We start from the raw sequence: 20,482 nt of genomic DNA on the forward strand, positions 1-20,482 counted from the left end.
ATTCCATTTAATATGTCACACTAACCGAGCAAAAACTCCAAACAGAACAGAAGAAAGCGCGAATGAAAGAAAGAAAGAAACGAGAACAACAAATCATGTTGCCTTCGGTTGCTATGTTGCTTGCTGATAATTGTATTAAATGCTGCTTGTTATATGCTTTGCAATCGCTTGCGTGGTGCGCGAAGAAGGGCAGGCGATGTGTAAAAGCGTTGGTGTAGCTGGTAAGGTAAAGTGAAATAAAAGAGGACAGCAAAAATAGCCCTTAGTGAAGTAAGTTAAAATTTAAAAGAAAAAAAGTCAAATGGTAAAAAAGAACAGGCGGAGTGAAGGAGATGAAACGATTGAAAAAGAACGTGCAATTCAGATGTGGTGCTAGAAAAGTGACGAACAATTAGACACACAAAACCATGCGTCCGAAGATGAAAACAACCACTTAGCGACAAGTATCGCGAATAAAAGAAAAATCCATTTAGTTTCGCTTCTAATTATCGGTTTGTGTTTGTGACACTGTATTGGCGCTGTAATATGAGGGATAAAACGGGAGAATTGAAAAGCGATAATAAAAGCGATAGTCGAAATGAATAACATAATAAAAAAATAACACTCAAACACGAGGCACAAAACGAAAAAGAACGTGAAACGATAGAAAGAAAAATACAAATGAACAAAAAAAAACAACAAAGAATAGACAATTTACCCAAAATCCCCAAAAAATCCTCCCATACAAAATCCCCTACGTACGCGCACGTATTGCGAATGCAAACACTATTTTTATAATCGTATTAAAAGGCAAAAGAAAATGGAAGAAACAATGCAAACACGATGAAAGTTAAAAAGCACTGTAACACACAACCAACAACTGCACAGAAGAACGGACAAAAAGTGGACAAAAGGGAATAATATAAAAAAGGAAAACAGAGAGGGGGAAGAAAAGCACAAGTTAAATAATACCAAAATAGATGTAAAAACAAAAGCAAACAAAAAGCAACCCTGACTTTGCGTACGAACCAGAATTGCAGAAGAACCAAGGCATGACTACATGTGGCAAAAATGAGTTATAAAAAGGTCTAAATAATAAAATTGTCGAAACAAAAGCATACGATCGAACAAAGTCAAGAAGCTAAAAAAGAAAGAAACATATAGATATAAAATTCAAATACAAAAGCACGTTTTTAAGCAAAATTTATTTTAATTTTAGTACATTAAAAACGTGTTTTTTTATTATTTGTGTTTTTTTAGTATATCTTATTGAATTTCTTTTTGAGATATCGTTACAAAAATAGATTCATCCTACTGCACGTATCACCAGATATTGAACCAAAAGGTAATATTTAAGGTTTTCTGAACAGGGTTACTTGGATCATTTCAAGTACATTGCCCCAAATCCAGCGTGGAGAGAGAAAGATACACAGCAATAGAGAAAGAAGGCACGATTCACCCTAGCAACGCATAGAAACAGGAGAGAGTGCAATCTGGAGCGAAAGGTGCATTTTAGAGAGTTGAAGCGAATACTGCTCGCTAATTACGGCGATGTGACGAGCATTACATTTTCATGCTCGCCAAAAGTAGGCGATAATAATAATAATGAAAATACGTATTCTTTCAGTTTTGCCATTGCACTTAATTACATACATTTTTATTCCGCTTGTTTTTTTTACGAGCCAGCTTCTTTCCGGAATGCTGCTGCCGTATACTGCCCTATCGTATAGTATTAGCAAAAGAGGGGAGAATTATGGCACCCCCGCTTCTTATCACTATCATCTAATGATTAAGCGCACCTAAACACGCACGGAGAAGACTGGAGCGTACGCGACGGTTGAGAGGGTAAAGAACGGACGTCCAGTTTTAAATAACACTATACTCTTTCCTGCCTTACGCTCTGGTATTTTGCGCTTTGTTAACAACCTTAGTTAAATATTATAATGTGAAGTTGGTTATTTAATTATTTTCACTTGTAAAATATAGCAACAACAGAAAAATACAGCGTCTCTTCCTTAACAAATGGGTGCAAAAGTGGCACGATAATTGTGCACCTTACCCCCCCCCCCCCCCTCGCGGACCGATTGTGATCGGTTGTTTCATATCCAGCGACGTAATTAAATAGCGCCCTACGACAAAAGTGGTAGCAGCGGGTCCTCCCCCGCCGGGGCAGAACAACCTTAGCAAGACACAATAATTCCACATTCTACTTTAATTTCCTTTCCAAATTCCTCTCTCGCTTTCAAACGCGCTACAGACTCGATTCTTGTAAAGCTAATTCCTTTCGTATTCCAATTTGCCAGTACAAAACGTTTCGCCTGCCTACCCCTGCCTGTACACATATACGACTAAAATCTAGTAAAGAAAAATAATCTGAGTTCAAAAAATAAACCTCTTCTCTCTTGATTCTTCGGTCTCCAAAAAAAATGGCGACCGAATGGCACACTTTCCCCATCGCTCGCTTTCTCTCCCTCTTAGTCGATCGAACCTGTTACGCTAAGTACACTTACGCCATATTGCCACCGAGGTGTTTTCTTGTGCGATTTACCGAACACAACCGTTGGGCGCTGTTGGGTGGTTGGATCACCGCACCAGCACCTGCAATCAGGACTCGTTGGCGAGCATCCGATTCGAGGACGAGGCAGACGAACCACCGTCAAGTGATTCCACCGGTCCATTGCCACCGGTCCCCTCTACCGATTGATTCGGCGAACGTTCACTCGCTTGTGGTGTCGTCGCTGCTGCCGTTGCTTGTTCCCTTTCCTTCGATTCCGCAACCTTCCCCCTGGCTGCGGCAGCAGCTATCGGCTCTTCCGGCGGTGCCACCAGCATCATGTTGACGGACACCAGCAGCGGAAAGGTGAGCTCCCGATCGAACACCACCAGCTGCGTTTCCTCGTTCTTCTCGAGCGATATCGACAGGATCGGGGACGTTTGCTGGTGCTTGATCTGGCGCAGCTCGTTCAGCGAGGCAAGCGAAACGCGCACCAGAAACTGGCGCGCCACCCGCAAGCTTAGCAGCCGCTCGTTCTCCGTCCGATGGTGGCGGCGGATGCGCAGCGAGCGCGTGTCGGACGAGAGCAGCAGATCCAGCCCAAAGTGGAACCCGGTCCAGCGCCACTTGTGCAGCACGTTCTCGTTCAGTATGCGGCCGCACCGGATGCACGATTCGAGGAAGACGCGATCCTCGCAGGCGATCGGTTTGTCCAGCGATTGGTCAATCGTTAGCACGTTCGTCCACTGCTGCATTAGCGGCTTGTGGAGCCATTCGATCGGAATGATGTTGTCCTGCCGCAGGACGCGAATGTCGACGTGATGGTTCAGGAGGTTGTGCAGTCGCAGCGCGCGGAAGACGCGTTCGTACGGGATGCCCTCGGCGGTGGCCAGGAACGGTACGGAGCTGGTGCGTTCGGCAAAGTATCGTTCTTTCGGGTGTTCCACGCCGTCCGTTGTTGATTCGTCGGGGAAGAGTTTTAGCGCCATCCAGTAGCGGAGTAGTGTGTAGACGGTGAACTCGGTTTGGACCACGTACAGGTCGGCACTGGAGACGAGTTGTTCCATCAGTTCGAAGCTGATTAGCCGGAGCCATTTCGGGGCACGGTGATAGAAGCTGAGCAGATTCACCAGCAACCAGCCGAACGTGGACTGTTTGACCATCTTCACGCCGTACTCGCAGGCAGCTTCGTAGTAGAGAACTGCGGTCTGGGGGGAAAATGAGATAAAAGTAATTTAGTGCAGGGTTTAGAGAAGCTCTGGAATGAAAAACCCTCCGAATTCTTACCTCCGCATTTGTCGTTTCCACCATCACCTCCGCACACCGATCGATCAGACTGTCCAGCTGAAACAGGGTGGCCGTTGCCAGCGTAGACACAATCACCTTCGGTTCCAGCACGACCTCATCCATGTACAGCGACCCAAACACCGAGTACAGCGATTCGATCGTAATTTTCGGATCAATAATCTCGATATGCACGTAGTCCTCGTCCGCCTCGCGCCACGACCCATTGAACATGCTGGCAAAGTACGGGCTCTGGCTTAGGTATACCTTGTGCAGGTGCCACTGCTTGCCGAGCGCGTGCACCGTAATGTCCGAGTTGCGTTCCTCCTTAAACAGCGCCTGATAGATGTACTTTGCCGTGGAAACTAGCTTTTTCCTGTGGGGGAAACAAGAGGCGAGGAAGATTTATTTACACCCTCCAGACTATGGATAGTGTTGCCCGCTGCCCTACCGTTTCGGTGTTTGCAGTGATTTATCCAGCAGATCACTTCCATCACCACTCTCGTCTGCGCTTTCGTCTTCACGCTTGCGTTTCCGGCCGCGCACCGATTGCGACACGCTGCCCAGCTTGTTCAGCACGTTGCCCATCGTTGTAGGGTCTCACGCGGGAATGGGCGTTGTCTTAATGGGGTTGAAGGTGAGGGGATGGGGGGGGGGGGGGGGGTCGTTAATGGGAAAGCAAACTGTGCTTGTGCTAGTGAAACTAAGCGCTCTATCCCTGTTCTGGAATGATCACTTCTATATCACTGTCTAGCGTTTCATCCGACGTTCCACCAGTGTGCACTTCATTTCAAGCTAAGATCGCCGTTCTTCTCGTCACTTTGGGCATGTGTTAATTGCAGCGTTTCACCCCCCTTCGCCAGTGACTGAAAATGGAAAACTGTAAGGAAGAAAAAGGTGTGAAAAATGGAAGCGAATAAGATGCACATTTGGTGAAGGTGTTTTGCATGTGTTAGGTATGTTGAAACCGGTCTATCTGCTGCTTGATTGCTTTGGAAGTATTGTACGTGTTTTTAATATTAGCTAAAATAAACTGTAACTTCACTAAACACTCGTATTACTATTTTTTCATCCCTTATATGCGTATAACAATAGGATTTAAATTCGAAGTAACTCCACACAGGCTTATTGGAAATTCCTATTAGATTTGCCCATAAAGTGTGTGTCGTTTCTCGTTCAGTTCAGTTAATTTCCAATAAGAAAAAAAAACAACAAGAAAGTTACACACAACTATAAGAACCCCTGTAAACCCCTGTATTCAGTAGCTTCTGGGGAATCGTTCCTTATTGCAATATTCTACCACTATTTCTTGGGAGCAAAGCACAGATTTTACACGCTTGTATTGTTAATTCTCATTTTCATACACGCAAAAACACTTTTGCCATGGTCCATATTCCAGACAGTTGTTGCTTACTTCATCCATAAATAAGCTTCTAAAATCACAAAAAAATACTCTCACATTACTAAGATGAAACACAATTCTTTTCTTTAAAGAAAATTCCTTTCTCACAAAACAAAAAACCAGTCAACCAGACATGCTGCAGTTTACGTCCACCCAAGACAACATACTTCCCGACGCACGCTGCTGCTGCACTAATAAACCAACTCCTGTTTCTTCGCTGGCGGGAGAGACAAACAAACAATACTGAAGTCATACCCGGACTGGTGATCACCGAACCGTGGCACCATTGATTTCCGTTCATAAAACCAACAAAAAACAAACCTCCCCACGAAACAAGTGCTAAAAATAAGCCCCAAAATCCAACGTGGGACATGTAGCGACGATCAACTTCACATTGCTTGCATTTACTTTTTTTTCTGGAGACGTTTGGAACATTTCAAAACGAGTGTTGTCCCGTTGCCATGGCGTCACATGAAGCTTCCCTCTTGCTATTGACACACACAAGCCACACAGGGTACGTACGCGCAGAATGATATTAAACCTTCCCAAGATGGAACGTTTCCCCAAAAGTGTGTTGGAATTCGTGAGGTTGCAAACAGAAAAAAGGCAGAAGAATTTGAAGTATTTGCAGCGAGAATTTTGCCTAGCGCAAAACCACAAAATAAAAAGGTAATCGATCGTTTTGCACATTCCCTAAGCACAGTGAATTTTAAATTCTAACAGATTGGGAATGATTTGGAGCTCGTTTGAACGTGTGTCGCATTATACAACCGGTCGATTATTAACATAATCAAACACACTCTTCTCTACCCACTTTGTCACTTTCTTCTTTCCGCCAGCCGGTGATGTCATAATCCCGCACGACACTTTTTCGACCATGCCCGTGAAGTCACTTTTTTGTTCAAATATCCACAAACTAGCAGCAACGACCAGCGGGGAAAAAATGAACTTCTCCAACACACGAATTGCCTCTCCTGATCTCAATGCCCACTTTGTTTGAATCGCCGTTCGGGCATGATGTCACCTGAGCGGTTCTTCTGTGTGAGCTTGGCTGCCCTCACTGTCCTGCGGGCTGTGTTTTTTCAAGCTTCAAACCTTAAACTAATCCTCTTCTATGCAACTGCTTCGGAATGATTTGTAAGTAGTACTGCACCAACACTGCATCGTGGCCATTGTTAACATTAGCGCCCTGCGTAAAACAAACAAAACTGTCCGCGCAAGACAATCTGTGACGTGCTGTGTGACTTTGTGTGTGTGTGTGTGAGTGAAGGCAATCCCCCCCACTACCTCAAAAGCATAACCGAACAATGGGTTTAAAGCACGCGCGCACACAGCACAGCACACTACTAGCATACATTTATGCTGGGCCATCGTTCACGTGCGGTGACGACCTCGACCCAACTTTCAAATGGGAAAAGGAAGGGGGTAGAGCCGTTCAAACCATTTTGGGATTCCACTGAGTAAAACGGGGGCTAGTGGTAAATGTCGTGGTGTGTTGTGGTTCTTTTTTGTAGAGAAACACAAACGTTTCCCTCCGCCTTATGCTTGATGGAGGCAGCAAAGATCAGCTGGGCAGTCCGGTTCAGGCGGTATGGCAGTGCTGGGGCGATTTTAGACCCCAAAAAGCGACCACGCTTATTGAGCAATGGAGCAAACCTCCGGTCGAACGTGATGAAAACGCTTCTCCAAAGAAAATAATATGCTACCCCCCGCCATCGAGAAACATACGTATGGGGCGGCGGTCGCACGGGATGATCGGATCGTGTGATGTCATCGCGCTCGCGCGCACTGCTAGTGTGGGTGTGCAACCCAGCCACCAGCCAAAGCGCATATGTACGTTCATTGGGAAGGGTGGGGAGATGCGATTCTATTTACACATGGCACTATGGAGCGTTTAACCGACGCATGACGGCATCCCCACCGTACCCGGACGCAGCTGGTCCGGGGAATTGGGTGTACGCATTGGTATGAAAATTGACGCCACCCTGCGTAGCCAGCGAGCCAGTCCGCTCGGAGCGCGATTGGTTAAATAATACCAGCCCCAGGCGTCACCGGGCAGCGGACTACTGGAGGAATTATTGCTGGCTGATTCACAAATTGCTTTGTTGTAATTCTCAGTCGTAGTTTCGCAGTAATGTTGGAGCGCTAAAATGGCAACGGAATCACATTACATGAGGGGGGACGCAGCTGGAAATGGATCGATTAAAGTAGGCAGCAGAATACAGAGTAGCGAGTGTTTGGTAGCGGTCTGGTTGGGAAGGGAAGGATGCATTTTTAGAATCTAGACGTTGCTAGGGGTAACAACAACGCGAAGGGGGCATAGATTTTGGAGTGACGATTAAAAATAGAACAACTGCTTGGAAGCGGAAAAACAGTTTGCATCGCATTGACACGGTTTGGAACTGGGTGCAGTTCGCTTCTGTTTCAAGCTAAATGTGATTTATGATCATTTACAGAAGGATGCAGCTCTGTTTGTTCTGTGTTCACTCAATCCATCCCCTTCAGCTCTTCATTTGGTGGACTTTTCCCCCTATTTGGCAGGAAATGCTGCCTCTCCCCTATTGAGCAGTGCAAGGTGCCGCGCGCCAAGGTTTGTGTCGCCCTCGTTTGCAATGAACTTATTCTATAACCATCTTTTACATCCTATCGCGCGAAGGCTTCCTCCCGAACCTTATCTGTCGGCTGAATGTCACACAGCTGGTGTGTGCGTTACTTACTGTGGGGCGTCCGACGGAACGACGATAGCACCCACAGATCATGCGATCGTGTTCCAATGGTCAATCTACGGGTCAAACGCACACAAACACCAATGCACTGGGGTTGAGAAAGTAATGTTTCACGGCTATTTTTCACGAAACACGATGCCCGAGCACGGGCTTTCCCTATGCTTTGCTAAATTCACACAGATCCACAACCAGATGCGTGTATCATCTGTTTGTACTTCCACTATTTCCGCCGTTCTAATAATAACGCGTGATGGGCCGTCAGAGAAGCGCGATTTCCTTTCACTTTCCCATGGCTGGGACACTGGCCTCCCCTCACTAAAACGAACACAAAGTTTTTGTTGAATTACAATATTTTAAACAATTTTTTAAACCATTCACTCGGCGGAGTGTTAGTTGCATACAAAGCGCAGCAGCAAAAGAGCGATGGGAAAAAGGGCTATTGATTGGTTCTCGAGAATTTCTGCACTTTGCGAGCGCTTTGTGACATCACTTTTGTTTACCTTTTCGCGGGGAAGCATAGACGAGCGTTTTGGGTGACGGAAATTACGTCGTAGTTTTCCACTATGCACCCCCACACCACCACACCACACGTTTTTCTAATTCTGTTTCGCACGGGGAAAAACGCTCGCACCGAGGACGTCCACTGCTCGCTATGCCAGGGGAAAGAATAACAAAACAAAACCAAACACACGATTGGGACAGTTGGTGCGCAACTGGACACGATCCGTTGACGTTTAAAATGTGACATTTCAACGGCTTTTTTTTAGACGAAAATAGAAGTGTTTTCTTGCGAATAATTCTATTTTCTTAAGCTTTTTCTTTAATTACAATGGTAATTTAAGGTATGTAGGAGTGGTAATGATGTACTGTAGGTTGATCATGCACAGTACGTTAGAATATTTCTATTTAAATGCATGTTTTTGATAACGTTTCCGATTGTTTCGTTTATAACAAGGTGGCGAGATGTTCGGCCTCGTATTGCGTTGGCAGATTTCAAACCAACTATCCCACTGTACGCTATTTTCTCATTTGCTTGTTGTACATTTCATTTAATTTCATATAATATACTGTGCTCTGCTCGGTGTTTTGAATGCCGACTTCAGGAAAGTCTTTTCTATGTCGATTTTGCATCTTTTAACGGTTGCCGTTGGTTTAAGGATAGATTTTGAAATCCGAATGAAGCCAAGCGCCAAAGCCATTTCAAATAATGAATGATGCCCTAAAAATAAACTAACAAGAACATCTTATCGATTCTTATGGAGCTGAAATATAAAAAAAGATTATGCATTTATAAATTATTACTTTCTCACAATTCTAATTGCCCCTTTGGTAGCACACACACACACACACACACACACACACATACACTGGAGAGAATAGATTTTCCTTTTTCCAAGTAGATAACACGAATTTATTGGGTATCCTAAACGAGCCTGTGCTTTCCTCTCCGACCGTTCACACCACGGAACCGATGAATGTTGTTCCGGTTCCGAATCAGTTTACATGGCTGCCAGCGGGGACAGGAGCAGATGGACACGATCTGGATTGGATGGATGGATAACCCCTCTACCGGGTGCGTGCGTGTGGACTTTTCTTCTTCGATTCTTCCTCAAAAAAGCACACCATCACATACACACGTACGCACACACACACACTACACAACTCGGAGTGCATCGCTGCCCCAGCTCGCCACACACTGCACCTCCAACACCGCCACCAGCCGCGTGCAAAAAAACGGCCGGAAATGACACACACCCGCACGCAGAAGATACATCCCCGCCGCGATAAACTCGTACTCTCTGACTTCTTTACTTCCGCCCACCGCCCGGTTCCATCGGAGTCTTCCCCTCTGTTCACAGTAGGTTGTTGCCTTAGAAACGGAGCTTCTGGAAGAACCACTTGTTCTTGCCGGTCTTGTGTCGCTCCTCGAACTTGCAGCGGATCTGGTTGCGGGCCTTCTTCCGCTTGGCCGGATCCTTCATGTCAGCCACGCTGTATTTGCTGTCCAGGTTCACGTCTGGCACGCTGTAGCGCGTCGGCATCAGATGGTTGTAGTTCAGCATCTGGGAAGAGAAAAAGCGGGGTGAGATGATAAAACCGGGTGTCATTAAAGACCAACAGCAGCACGTCGCCACTTCCATCGGGTGTGTCGTGCTGTGTTCCCTTACCTTGATGAAGGGCTTGATCTTGCAACGCTTGTGGATGCGATCCTTGCTCATGTTTCGCGTCACACGTCGCGGGTAGCGATCGATGCCGGCAACGAGGGCCTGGCCGAACTGCTTGTCCGACGTGCCGTCATCGAACGTCTTCATGATGATAGCCTTGCGACCGGCGTACCGTCCACCGAGGACGAGTACCACCTTACCAGATTTCATAATCTTACCCATTTTGGCCTGCCGGAGCGGGGGAAGAACAATGACAATGTGGTTATTAACAAAACAATTCTCTAAATCCAAACACCGCTTTCTGCGCGCCGAAAATCGAGTGAGCAAAAGGAAGCGAAACGGGAACACGCGTTTGCCGACGACACGAGTGCAACCACCACAAACAACCCCCAACAACACACGCACCACACCACCAGCAGCAGCAGCAGCCGCACACCCGAGGGCACACACCGCATTTCCGTCTTGGTACGGTTTCACGCACAATTTCGACAAAAGTTGCTTTTTTCTTCATCGGTGTCGGTGGGCACATGCCGCCGCTTCCATTTGCGCTTCATTTTCACTCGATTTTCCGGCACTTTGATGCGGTTTTGTACGCCTATTTTACCTACTTAGTGAAATGTGTTTCACTGGCACTGATGGCCGACCGGAAAAAGAACCCGAAAGAGACGGCACACGCTGACGTTTGCTTTTCGCCGGTTTCGCCCGGAAATTACAAACTCGCCTACCGGGTGCGCTGTCAGCCCGTTTGACAGCTGTGCTGCGGCGAAGTTGTAGCACAGTTTGCGAAAGGGATATTTAAATTGGTCGTTACAAACTGTGCAATTATACGGTTTTGCATTTTGAGCTGCATCATTCCATTCCAAAATTATGTAATATCTGACTATCAAATCTTATTAAAGGCATATGGTTGCAAGCAATAAATGTCACGACCATGTGACTGACCAAGAGTTGGTTGCACACCACGTCACCAAGCATGTGATGGTCGTATCAACTGTTTGAGTCTCATCTCTGATCATCACGGCAGAGATGATCACGCTGACATTATTTTGTATCGGCCGGAATTTGTCATGACTATGTCAGAGACATTTTGTAAAACTGCTCACAGGTAAAAAAAAGTCATGACAAAGTGACTGACTAAACCGTTGGTTGCTAAAATGCTACGAAGCATCACATTGATCAAAAATGCCATGAAGCAACAAGCATTGAACACACCAATCGTTTTGAGTATCACCTATGATTTTCACAAATGATTACGTGACGCTGACATGGGCATTGTTTCAGAGTCAGATTTTTTCATGTCATTGACAGTGACATTTTGCAGCACTGGCGTTGAGTCATCGATGGACGGTCCGTGATATTTGATTGTATTTCAATCATTTATTTGTCTTCCTATTTTTACAAAATCCATACATTTATTTCTAGCTATTGTTAATTCATGAAAATCACTCAAATTTACACCAAACCTGGAAAGGTTATTCCACTATAAATGGTTCCTATAATATTGCCGTTGCCGTTAACATTAATTAACACACTGAAAAGGACACTGATTGCTGCTGCTGCTGCTGATGCGACTTCCAAACGTATTAAAGCGCAACGTTCGAATAATCCGGCTCGTTTTCACCCCGCACGTACACCGGCCCATGCTTGGCCATGTACTTCTTGATGAACTCGCGCGCCTTCGTCTTAACGGAGTCCGTCACCTCCAGCTCGTGCACGGTGTTGTCGCAGTGTTTCAGCTCCTTCAGCATGACGAAATGCGTTAACTGAAAGAAATAGGAAAGCCAAACCAAATTAAAAAAAAATATCTTTCACCGAGCATCACCATCCAAGTTTCCTTACCTTGCGTGCGAGATGCTTGAAATCGTCCGTATTGGTAATGCGGCCGAGCGGGCAGCTATCCTTCCGATAGCTGCTCAAATGCTGCACAATCACGCCCGCTATGTCGACGCGGAACTTTTCCTTAATTTTCTTCGCCTCCTCGCTGTTCAGATCGCCCTTGCTTGACTTCTTGCGCTTAGCAAGCTTTGCCGTTGCCATGGCTGAGCTTCCACCGCCGTCTGCTGCGCTCTGCTGTGCTGGCGTGGCCGCAGGCCCACCTGTTCCGCTTCCTCCAGCAACGGCCGCACCACCACCACCAGTCTCACCCGTCATTTCTTCGGCCGTTTTACGCTTCTTGCCCAACCGTTGCTGCACCTTCTTCCACTCCTCGTACGGGGAGATCTTTTTCTTCTTGTTCAGTATATCCAGCTCGTCCACGATGCACTTATCCTCCACGATCTTGTGCGACACGACCAGATCATCGTCCATGAGGGACGCATCGCCGGTACCACCGACGCCAACACCCCCCATGCCGCCACTACCTGCCCCATCCGTGGCGGTGGCATTCGCCGCTAGCGACGGCTTATCCAGCAGCGGACCGCCGAACGGATTGTCGGCCAGCGTTTTGGAGAACATGCTGCGGGCGCGCAGCCGCTTCGCTTCCTCCTTGCGCTTGCGCAGCTTTTCCTTCGTCTCCTTGTACCGCTTCATCTCCATCTGGCCGTACTGCTTGTCCTCCTCGGTGCGGGGCTGCAGGGACGAGATTGAAGAAAGTAAACATTAATCTGTTGCGCGTCGGACCGATCGCACTGATCACACCGGCCACTTACACTTATAATGCGTGCCTGCACCAGCTTCAGGCTGTGCTTGCGTTTGCGCCGCGGAAGCAGCTGCTGCAGGGTGGTGGCCTCATCCACTGCCGCGGTGGTCGCGTTGGCCGACTCGCCAAAGATTTCCTCTAGCGTTAGCATCTGCGGTGAACCCGTTTCGCCCGTTTCGCGCTTCACCGGCGCCTTCGACATGTCGTCATTCATGTCGTCCGGTTTGGCCAACACGTCATCTGCGTGTGTTTTAGGGAAAACGAAATCAAAATTAGCATATGTGTCCACCTAAACCCCCCCCCCCCCCCCTGGGATTTCCCATTCCCCTTACCCAAATTAAAGCTCGACTGCTGTTTGCGCTTCTTCTTGAGCAGTTGCTCGAACTGTGCCGCCAGCTCCTCCTCACTCGTGTCGCACGTATCGGTCGTGCTCGAGTCTGAGCTGAGCGAAATGTCCTCGTCGTCGGCCACCACCGCCGCCCGGCTGGCGCCCGGCTTCCTCGGCGGTTCCCACTGCGGGATGCGCTCCTTCACGTGGTAGTAGTACAGCCGGCCGCGCTCGTCAAGCGCGAAGCGCCAGTACGGCGGTAGCTTCATCGCCGGCAGCTCGTAATCGTCCGGATTGGTCGACATCGGCGGCGGTTGAATTTTGAAGTACGCATGGCTCGGCGGCGTCGGCAGGAGGCGATCGTCCTCCGAGAAGTATTCGCCCGTCGCCGGGTTCATGCGCACCGGGATGTCCATCGGGGCGGTGAGATGCGGGTTCAGCCCGAACCGCAGGCACGCGTTCTCGTGCATCAGCCACATCTCCTTCTTGCGCCGCTCGGCCTCCTCGTGGGCGACCTTCATCTCGAACAGGTGGCGCCGCTGCTGCTTGGAAAGGTTGTCCTGCTTCAGCGGCGCATACCCACCGACACCGGCCAGCCCGCCGGGCGGCGGGCGCTTCAGCTTCCCGCCCAGCCCACCCCCGTACGGTGCGTCGCGATCGTCCAGCGAACGGCGCCGCTTGGGCTCACCGCTGCCGCGCACGAAGCCACGACTGTCGCCCCAGCCACGGCCGTCCCGGTGCCGGTGGTGCTGCTTTTCCTCCTTCTCGTCGTCATTTTCCAACCCAATCGCCTGGTACCGCATGTCCGCCTCCCGCTCGTGCTCCTTCATCTGCTCGATGCGCTCCTTCTTCGGGATGCGGAACACCTCCTTCAGGTTCATCCAGCTGATGAGCAGCTTGCAGGAAAGGATGCGTATCTGCGTGCCGAGCCGCTGCTCCTCCGGTGCGTTCTCGTCCTCTGGCTCGGGGATCTGGATGTCTGACGGTAGTACGCTTGCGGTGAGCGAATCCGTTGAGAGTGTTGTGGTTGCTGTCGCCGCTGCTGCTGCTGCTGCTGCTGCTGCTGCTGCCGCTGCCGCTGCTGCCTTCTCCTTGTTTTCCACCTCCTTACTGTCGCACGTGCTGATGATCTCCTTCAGCTTACCCAGGTCGGCCAGCTTGAGCAGTGCCGGCATGTTCTTCAGCACCTCCATGCTTCCCAGCCCGAGCAGATCCTTCTTGGCCGCTACCTGTTGCTGCTGCCGCTCCGTTGCCGGCTGGCTGCTGCTATCACTTCCCGCCCCATTGCTATCGCTCGGCGAGCTGGTGCGCGACGACACTTCCTTTTCCGCCTTCTCACCACCCGCTGCTGGCGGAGGCGGTGGCAGCTGTGGTTGTTGCTCTTCCTTCGGCACAGCGGTCGGACCCGGGACGACTTCCTTCTGTTGTTTGCCCTTCTCCACCCGGGCCCACTTTTCCACCGTGTGCAGTATTTTGCTGTCCTTCAGCATCGTTTTGTTCGAGATTGGCAGCCGGTCGAGCGTGTCCAGGATTTGGATGCGGAACTTGAGGTCCTCGATCGATTCGGTCGACTCGCAGATCCATCCGTACAGCAGCCGCAGTCCGTGGTAGTCGAGGAAGAGCCGGCGGCAGGGAAGCTCCCCACTCTGCAGCAGGGTCAGCAGTCGGCTGCGTGATTTGATGTCCTTCGCGCGCACCATCAGCCGGGACAGTTTGAGTGTGTGCGCTTGGTTTTTCAGTCCCGTCTTGAGCAGATTGTTGATCTCTTCGTCCAGGTCGGGATCTTCGTGAATTTCCAACCGTCGCTGCTTGCGTCCCGTTGTGCGCTTCTTGCGTGTTTTCTTAACCTTCGTCGGTGCCATTGGCGCGGCATCCGATTTGCCACCTTCCGGCCGATCGCCAGCCCCTGCGGCCGCCGTCGCCCCCGCCAATGCAGCACCCTTCGCCGCTTTACCAACGCCCAGTTGGGCCGATTGCTGCACCGAGGCCGCCGTCTCCGCCAGATCAACCTTCTCACCACCCGCCTCCTCCTCCTCACTCTCTTCCTCCTCCTCTTCCTCTCCCTCCTCCTCGTCCTCATCCTCCTCCTCCTCATCTTCCTCCTCAAACTCGGAATCCCGGCCCTCGCCGGTCGGTTTCGCCCCGATCCACCCGCGGCAGCTTTCCGCCTCGCAGTAGCACTTCTGCGCCTTCCGCCCGTACCGCTGGAACTGGTAGTCGAACGTAATTTCCTCCCCCGGCAGTATGTACTTCGTGCTGAAAAACCCAATCCGCAGCTCCCCGTTCACCGTCCACTTTTGCGTTTCCGCGTTCGGGTCGCACGAGTGGTTGATGAAGCGCGAAATGTTGCCCTTGGTCGTCGCGTCGATAATGCCATCGCTCCGCAGTGCCATGAAGTAGTAGTGCTTGTTCTTTTCCCGCGAGTACGCCTCTGCCCGCTCGTCGAACTGCGCGCTGTTCAGCACCTCGCCCACGTACTCCATGATGAACTCGCCCGGCGCGATCGCGCTGCTCGCCTGTATGCCGAAGCCCTTCTTCTCCGTCCGGAACACCTGGCAGTGGGCGTACTCCTGCCGCTGGAACCGTCGGTTCGTGCACCGATCACCGACCGTGCAGCGCGAGCCACACTCGATCATGAGCAGCCGGTTGAGACAGTCCTCGCCGCACCCGTGCTCACCACGCTCAATTTCCTCGTGCGTCAGGAAGCAATCGCACGTCATCTTCTTCGCCTCCCTGCTCACGATCCGGTCGCTGTGGTAGATGTTCTCGCGGATCGTTTCGAACCGGCTCAGCTTTTCCTCCATGTCGCGCAGATACTCCTCCGACAGCTCCACGTTCGCGCTATCGCCCTCGTTAGCGATGACGGGCCAGGCGGGGCCGCTTGCACCCGCCGCACCCTGCAGATGGCCGCCCGGCTGCATGGCCATCTCGCCCGCCGAATAGCCGCCCGCCAGCGCTTCCGCAGTGCCGTAGGCATCGCCCGCCGCGCCGGACGATTTTTTCATCAGTTTGTCCCTGTCGCGCACCAGCCCGTGGCCGCTGGTCCGCTGCTTCTGCGAGCTGATCGTCTTGATGCGGGTCGAACGGCGAATGACGCCATCGTCGATGTAGCTCTCCACCAGCCGTACCATATCGACGCGCTGCGAGTCACGATCCTCATCGCGTGCTTCCTCCACCGACGGAACGGACGAAGGTGGGATAACCGCGCTGCTGCCGCCTCCGCTACTTGCCGGATCCGGTTCATCGCAGGACATTAGATCGTACGGTGTGCTGGCACCGCTCCGCACGCCGGAATCGTCCTCGGACGGGAAGCCGCTGCTGCATCGGGACGGGGCGGAAAGGCCCTCACTGTCCGATAGGCCGGCCACCGATTCGGAACGTAGCGTTTCCGCGTCACTAAACGCTTCTTCCTCCTTCAGCTCGGTAAGCTGTTGCGTCTCCGGTTTGGGTTCCATCGGAGGGACAGCATCAACGGTGGCTGGAGGTTCCTCTTTTACGGGGAGTTGCGTTGGCAACTCGGCAACCTTTGTTTGGACAACCTCAGAGACGTGGATCTCCTCCTCTTTTGGAGTGACTTCGAGTGGTTCCGGAGGTTGTTGTGGTGGTGGTGCCGGCAGCTCCGCCTCAACGCACTCCTCCATTTTGTACATCTTGAGCGACGCTTTCGTTACGATCCTCGGCGCTTCGGGGGAAGCTTTGATCGGCTCCGCGGGTTCCTGCTCAACCGGCGGACATTCCGGAACATTCCTCGTATCAACCGGCTGTTCCTCGATCTTCTTCTGAAGGCTCTCCGTAACGATCGGCTTCTCCATCGGTTTTTCCTCCACCGCTTCAACGCTCTTCGGTTTGGACGAATCTCGCCTGGAGTCCTTCGTTTTGGACGATTTCTTCACTATCGAACGATCGCGATTCGTTTCCTCCTGCAGAAAGCTGCCGCCCGCACTGACGCTCTTCCGACCGGTGCGTTCCTTTTCCCCACCCTCGCCACGATCGCGTTGTTGCTTCTCCTCTTCCTTTTCTTTGGGGCGGCTCGAGCGATGGCCGCTTGTGTCCAGCCGACGTGCGGTCGCTCCCTCATGCGAGGACGATGATTTCGAGCTCTTGTGCTTGCTGCTGCCACTGCCGCTGCTATGCCGACTGTGTTCCTTCGTCCGGTGGGAGGAAGATGACGAAGAGGAATCATCCCGGTCCTTCGTTTCCGCTCGGCGGCGCGATTCATCGTGCGGTGCTTTCGTGCGCGATATTGGCTGCAGCTCCAACGCTTTCATCTCCGACTCGAAACACTTTTTAGGCTTATCCGGTCGGGGTGGAATTGCCGACGGACGTTTCTTGCTACTGGAAGGGATGGAGCTTTCCGCGGGGACGATCTTTTCTTTCCCTTCTGCCGCAGTAGCAACGTCGGACGATCGTTTATCCGCTTCCTTTCCTTTTCGTAACTTTTCCTTCTCATCGCTTGCCATCGTGCCTGATGGCACGTGTTGATCACGCTCCGTGCCAGCTGACGACATGCGATCCAAACTAAGCTTCCGATCGTCTTTCACACGCACTGCCCCATCACTTACCGCGCGTTTCTCGTGCCGTTCATCACCCATGGGCCGATCTTTCGACTGTGTTCGCTTGCGCATCTCCTCCTCCAATCGTTTCCGCTCCTTTTTACGCTGCTCCCCCCGCGAGCGATCCTCGTCGGGGGTGGACTTTTCCGACGCACGATACTTGTCCCGGCTCGAGGGCGATTCTTTGGGCGGTCGCTCTTTGCTAGATCCTTTGCGCGAGCCGCCCGAATCGGTCAGCTTCGTGTCCTGGTCTCGCTTTTCTTTTCTCGGCGGTGTTTCGACGATTTGCTTCGGCGGGGGTGCAGGATCTTCCCGATCGGGCTTTTCTGTCTCGACGGAAGCGTTCAGCTCGGGTGGTGCAATTGTTGGCTCTGTTGGGGGATTTGTTTGTTCGGTTGCTTTGTTCGTGGCAGTGTCTGTCGGAGTGTCCTTTTGTGTTGGTTCATCGTGGGGAAGTTCTTCAGGCTGATCAGGTTTGCTGTCTGACGGAATTGGTTCAACGGGAGCTGGTTGTTCTTCGACACAAATCTCAACTGTAGCTGTTTCTACCTCACAAACTGGCTCAACAGGCGTTTCCACTACCATTGGTGTTGGTTTCTCTTCTGTTGGTTGTTCTGCAGAATCCATTTTGTCTGGAATTTCCTCCACTTCCTTAGGAGCAACTTCAGCTTGAACTTCAGCTTGAACTTCAGGTTCAGTTGCAACTTCTTCAGGCTGTTCCACTTTCTCCTCCACTACTTCTTCCATCATTGCGCTTTCCGGTGCCGTCTCTTCCACGTGTTCCATCGCGACTTCCACGACTTCAGCAGACTCTTCCAATGGTTTCGCTACAGATTCCTCTTCCTTCTCACGCTCTCCTTCCACCGAATCGTTCATCATTTCGTCACCACCCTCCATCACACCTCTGGCTGCTCCTCTTCCCCTTCCGCCCCGACCTCCGCGGCTTCCACGGCCACCGCGACTGCCCCGTCCGCCACGCGATCCACGCCCACCGCGGCTACCACGACCACCTCGACTGCCCCGGCCGGATGTCGGCCGCTCCGGCGCATCGATAATGATCTCATCGGCCTGCAGCACTATCACATCCTCATCGTCAACGACCGGTTCGGGCGCAACCATTTCCGCTTCGACAGTGCTCGGTTCCAGCGCCGCATTTACATGGGAGGGCGTTTTGTACGACCGTCTAATAAACGTAGACCCGGCCGGCCGTTCCGGAGTACTGCCCACCGCGGCCACCTTTGGCTTTCTACCCCTCGTCCCGCTGCCCATGATGGGTGGCCCACTCTCCACCAGCTCCTGGGAGCTCGAGCTGTGTATGCTGTCATCGTCCCCGAACACCGTTCCATCGATCCGAAGCGAAATCAGCGAATTGTTTCGCTCCTCCGGCCGGGGCAGCTGTATCGTTTCGTCGCACGGATCGACCCCCGCAATGTCCAGGATGCTGGTGCCGACCAGTTTCTTCTTTCTGCCCCGCTTTGCCCCAGTCGATCCGCCACGTACCGCCGCTGTGCTGCTGGGTGGTGGTGCCTCCTTCACTGGCGTTTCGTACGACGCTGCCGGGAGCGAGGTTCGCTGCTGTTTGCTCGTGCCGGGCTGCAACATGCCACTGCCGATCGTGCCCGCCACCCGGCGAGGCGATTTGCCGCTAGAGTACGTGCGCACCGGCTGCTGGGCAAAGAAATACGTCGATAAATCGAATGATGTGCTTGCGGCGTGCGGAACCCAGCCGGACGAGTACGTTACCTGATTCATCGGCAGCGGTGCGTCCACGACAAAGTCGCGGAACTTGTTCGTCGCCTTTACCTGCCGTTTGGATTTGCGCGTGCCAGCCCCACTATCCGCCACCTCCGGCTCATCCTCGATGTACACCACCGTTGTTTCCCCGTCCACCAGCAGCGTCCCGCTCGCGTTCCCTACCAGCGTTTCCTCCGTCACGACGATCGTCTCACCGTCGATCGTTTGACAGTCCAGCAGTTGCACCTCATCCGCCAGCTCCTCCTCCTCCTCCTGCTGCACCACAACCGAGTCGTCGCCGGGAGCACCCTCGAGCGATTTGCTCGTTTCATCGTCCAATATTTCTATCATCTCCACCATCTCACCGTCAGCGTACGATGATTCCTCTACCGGCGGCGGAGAATTGACACCCAGCGATGATGCACCCCTGCCGCGACCACCCCGTCCTCGTCCAGCACCCCGACCAGCGCCTCGACCCCGCTTACGGCCACGTCCAACGCTGGCCACCAGCATTTCCTGTACCGGCGTGACCGAGGCCGACCGTCCCCCGCTGTCGCTGCTGCGGCTGCGACTGTCGGACGATTCGTCCGCCAGCTCCGTCACTCTTCCGCCGGCCGACATCTTGCTTCCCGTGCCGCGCTTACGTCCCATCGCTGTGGATTGTTGGCCGTCGGGCTGGCCCTACGTTTGATTGTTTTGCTGAAAAGGGCTTTAATCTACACACCAACGAGCGAAGCTTACACGCGAAAAGACCAGTGGCGCGGTCTCGTCCTACGACATGATTATTTAATCTTGCCACTAGGAACTGCGATATGTGCTCGATCTCTTTTGCCGCTTCTTGGAACTTCTTCTTCCTCTTCTTTCTAATGTTTGAAGGGTCCGCGAGATAATTAGAAAAAAACGTAAACACAACAAACAAACCTTCAAAAGTGCTGAATTCGAACCGGCGCACTGACAGCTGTCAATGTCGCTTTGCTAGACAGGGGTGTCAAACTGCTGCGGTTTTCTCGTTAAAAATGCAAAATTAAATAAAGATATTCATTTTTAAAACATAGCATGAGCTTTTTCAAATAATTTTTCAGATGAAAGTGGATTAATAATAAAGAAAAAGATACTTGTTAATAAATTAATGCAAATAATTCAGCAGAATGAGCCTGCGCACGTGCTCCGCTAGGGGAA

General features: G+C 51.3%; 3 protein-coding genes and 1 long non-coding RNA gene across 8 annotated transcripts; 1 reads left to right on the forward strand and 3 right to left on the reverse strand.

Annotated features, from left to right (window-relative positions):
• Positions 1–1,226: 1,226 nt before the first annotated feature.
• On the reverse strand, positions 1,227–8,562 carry LOC121600389 (protein germ cell-less). Of its 4 annotated transcripts, XM_041928930.1 has the most exons (5): positions 8,386–8,562; positions 7,877–8,200; positions 4,209–4,637; positions 3,761–4,133; positions 1,227–3,681 (listed from the first exon to the last, which is right to left on the reverse strand). In XM_041928930.1, exons 3-5 carry the CDS (start codon positions 4,343–4,345, stop codon positions 2,584–2,586), a joined length of 1,608 nt encoding a protein of 535 aa, XP_041784864.1. In that variant the 5' UTR covers positions 4,346–4,637; positions 7,877–8,200; positions 8,386–8,562; the 3' UTR covers positions 1,227–2,583. The 4 variants fall into 4 exon arrangements, with proteins under 4 accessions (XP_041784864.1, XP_041784863.1, XP_041784866.1 ...); XM_041928929.1 differs by lacking the exon at positions 7,877–8,200; XM_041928932.1 differs by lacking the exons at positions 7,877–8,200; positions 8,386–8,562 and adding an exon at positions 5,974–6,066.
• On the forward strand, positions 5,687–11,560 carry LOC121600397. The gene is made up of 3 exons (XR_006005813.1): positions 5,687–5,828; positions 5,999–6,296; positions 11,473–11,560. It is a non-coding gene; the product is annotated as an uncharacterized LOC121600397 (long non-coding RNA).
• LOC121600394 (60S ribosomal protein L27) lies at positions 9,273–10,751 on the reverse strand. 2 transcript variants are annotated; one of them, XM_041928943.1, is made up of 3 exons: positions 10,659–10,751; positions 10,054–10,278; positions 9,273–9,948 (listed from the first exon to the last, which is right to left on the reverse strand). In XM_041928943.1, exons 2-3 carry the CDS (start codon positions 10,270–10,272, stop codon positions 9,757–9,759), a joined length of 411 nt encoding a protein of 136 aa, XP_041784877.1. In that variant the 5' UTR covers positions 10,273–10,278; positions 10,659–10,751; the 3' UTR covers positions 9,273–9,756. The 2 variants fall into 2 exon arrangements, with proteins under 2 accessions (XP_041784877.1, XP_041784876.1); XM_041928942.1 differs by having other exon boundaries at positions 10,655–10,745.
• Positions 11,441–20,461, reverse strand: LOC121600385 (probable histone-lysine N-methyltransferase CG1716). The gene is made up of 5 exons (XM_041928912.1): positions 19,313–20,461; positions 13,021–19,234; positions 12,699–12,928; positions 11,890–12,618; positions 11,441–11,813 (listed from the first exon to the last, which is right to left on the reverse strand). The coding sequence occupies exons 1-5, from the start codon at positions 19,952–19,954 to the stop codon at positions 11,634–11,636; spliced, it is 7,995 nt and encodes a 2,664-aa protein (XP_041784846.1). The 5' UTR covers positions 19,955–20,461; the 3' UTR covers positions 11,441–11,633.
• Between the last annotated feature and the right edge of the window lie 21 nt (positions 20,462–20,482).

The sequence above is a fragment of the Anopheles merus genome, chromosome 3L, assembly GCF_017562075.2.
Source record: "Anopheles merus strain MAF chromosome 3L, AmerM5.1, whole genome shotgun sequence".
Classification (NCBI taxonomy): domain Eukaryota; kingdom Metazoa; phylum Arthropoda; class Insecta; order Diptera; family Culicidae; genus Anopheles; species Anopheles merus.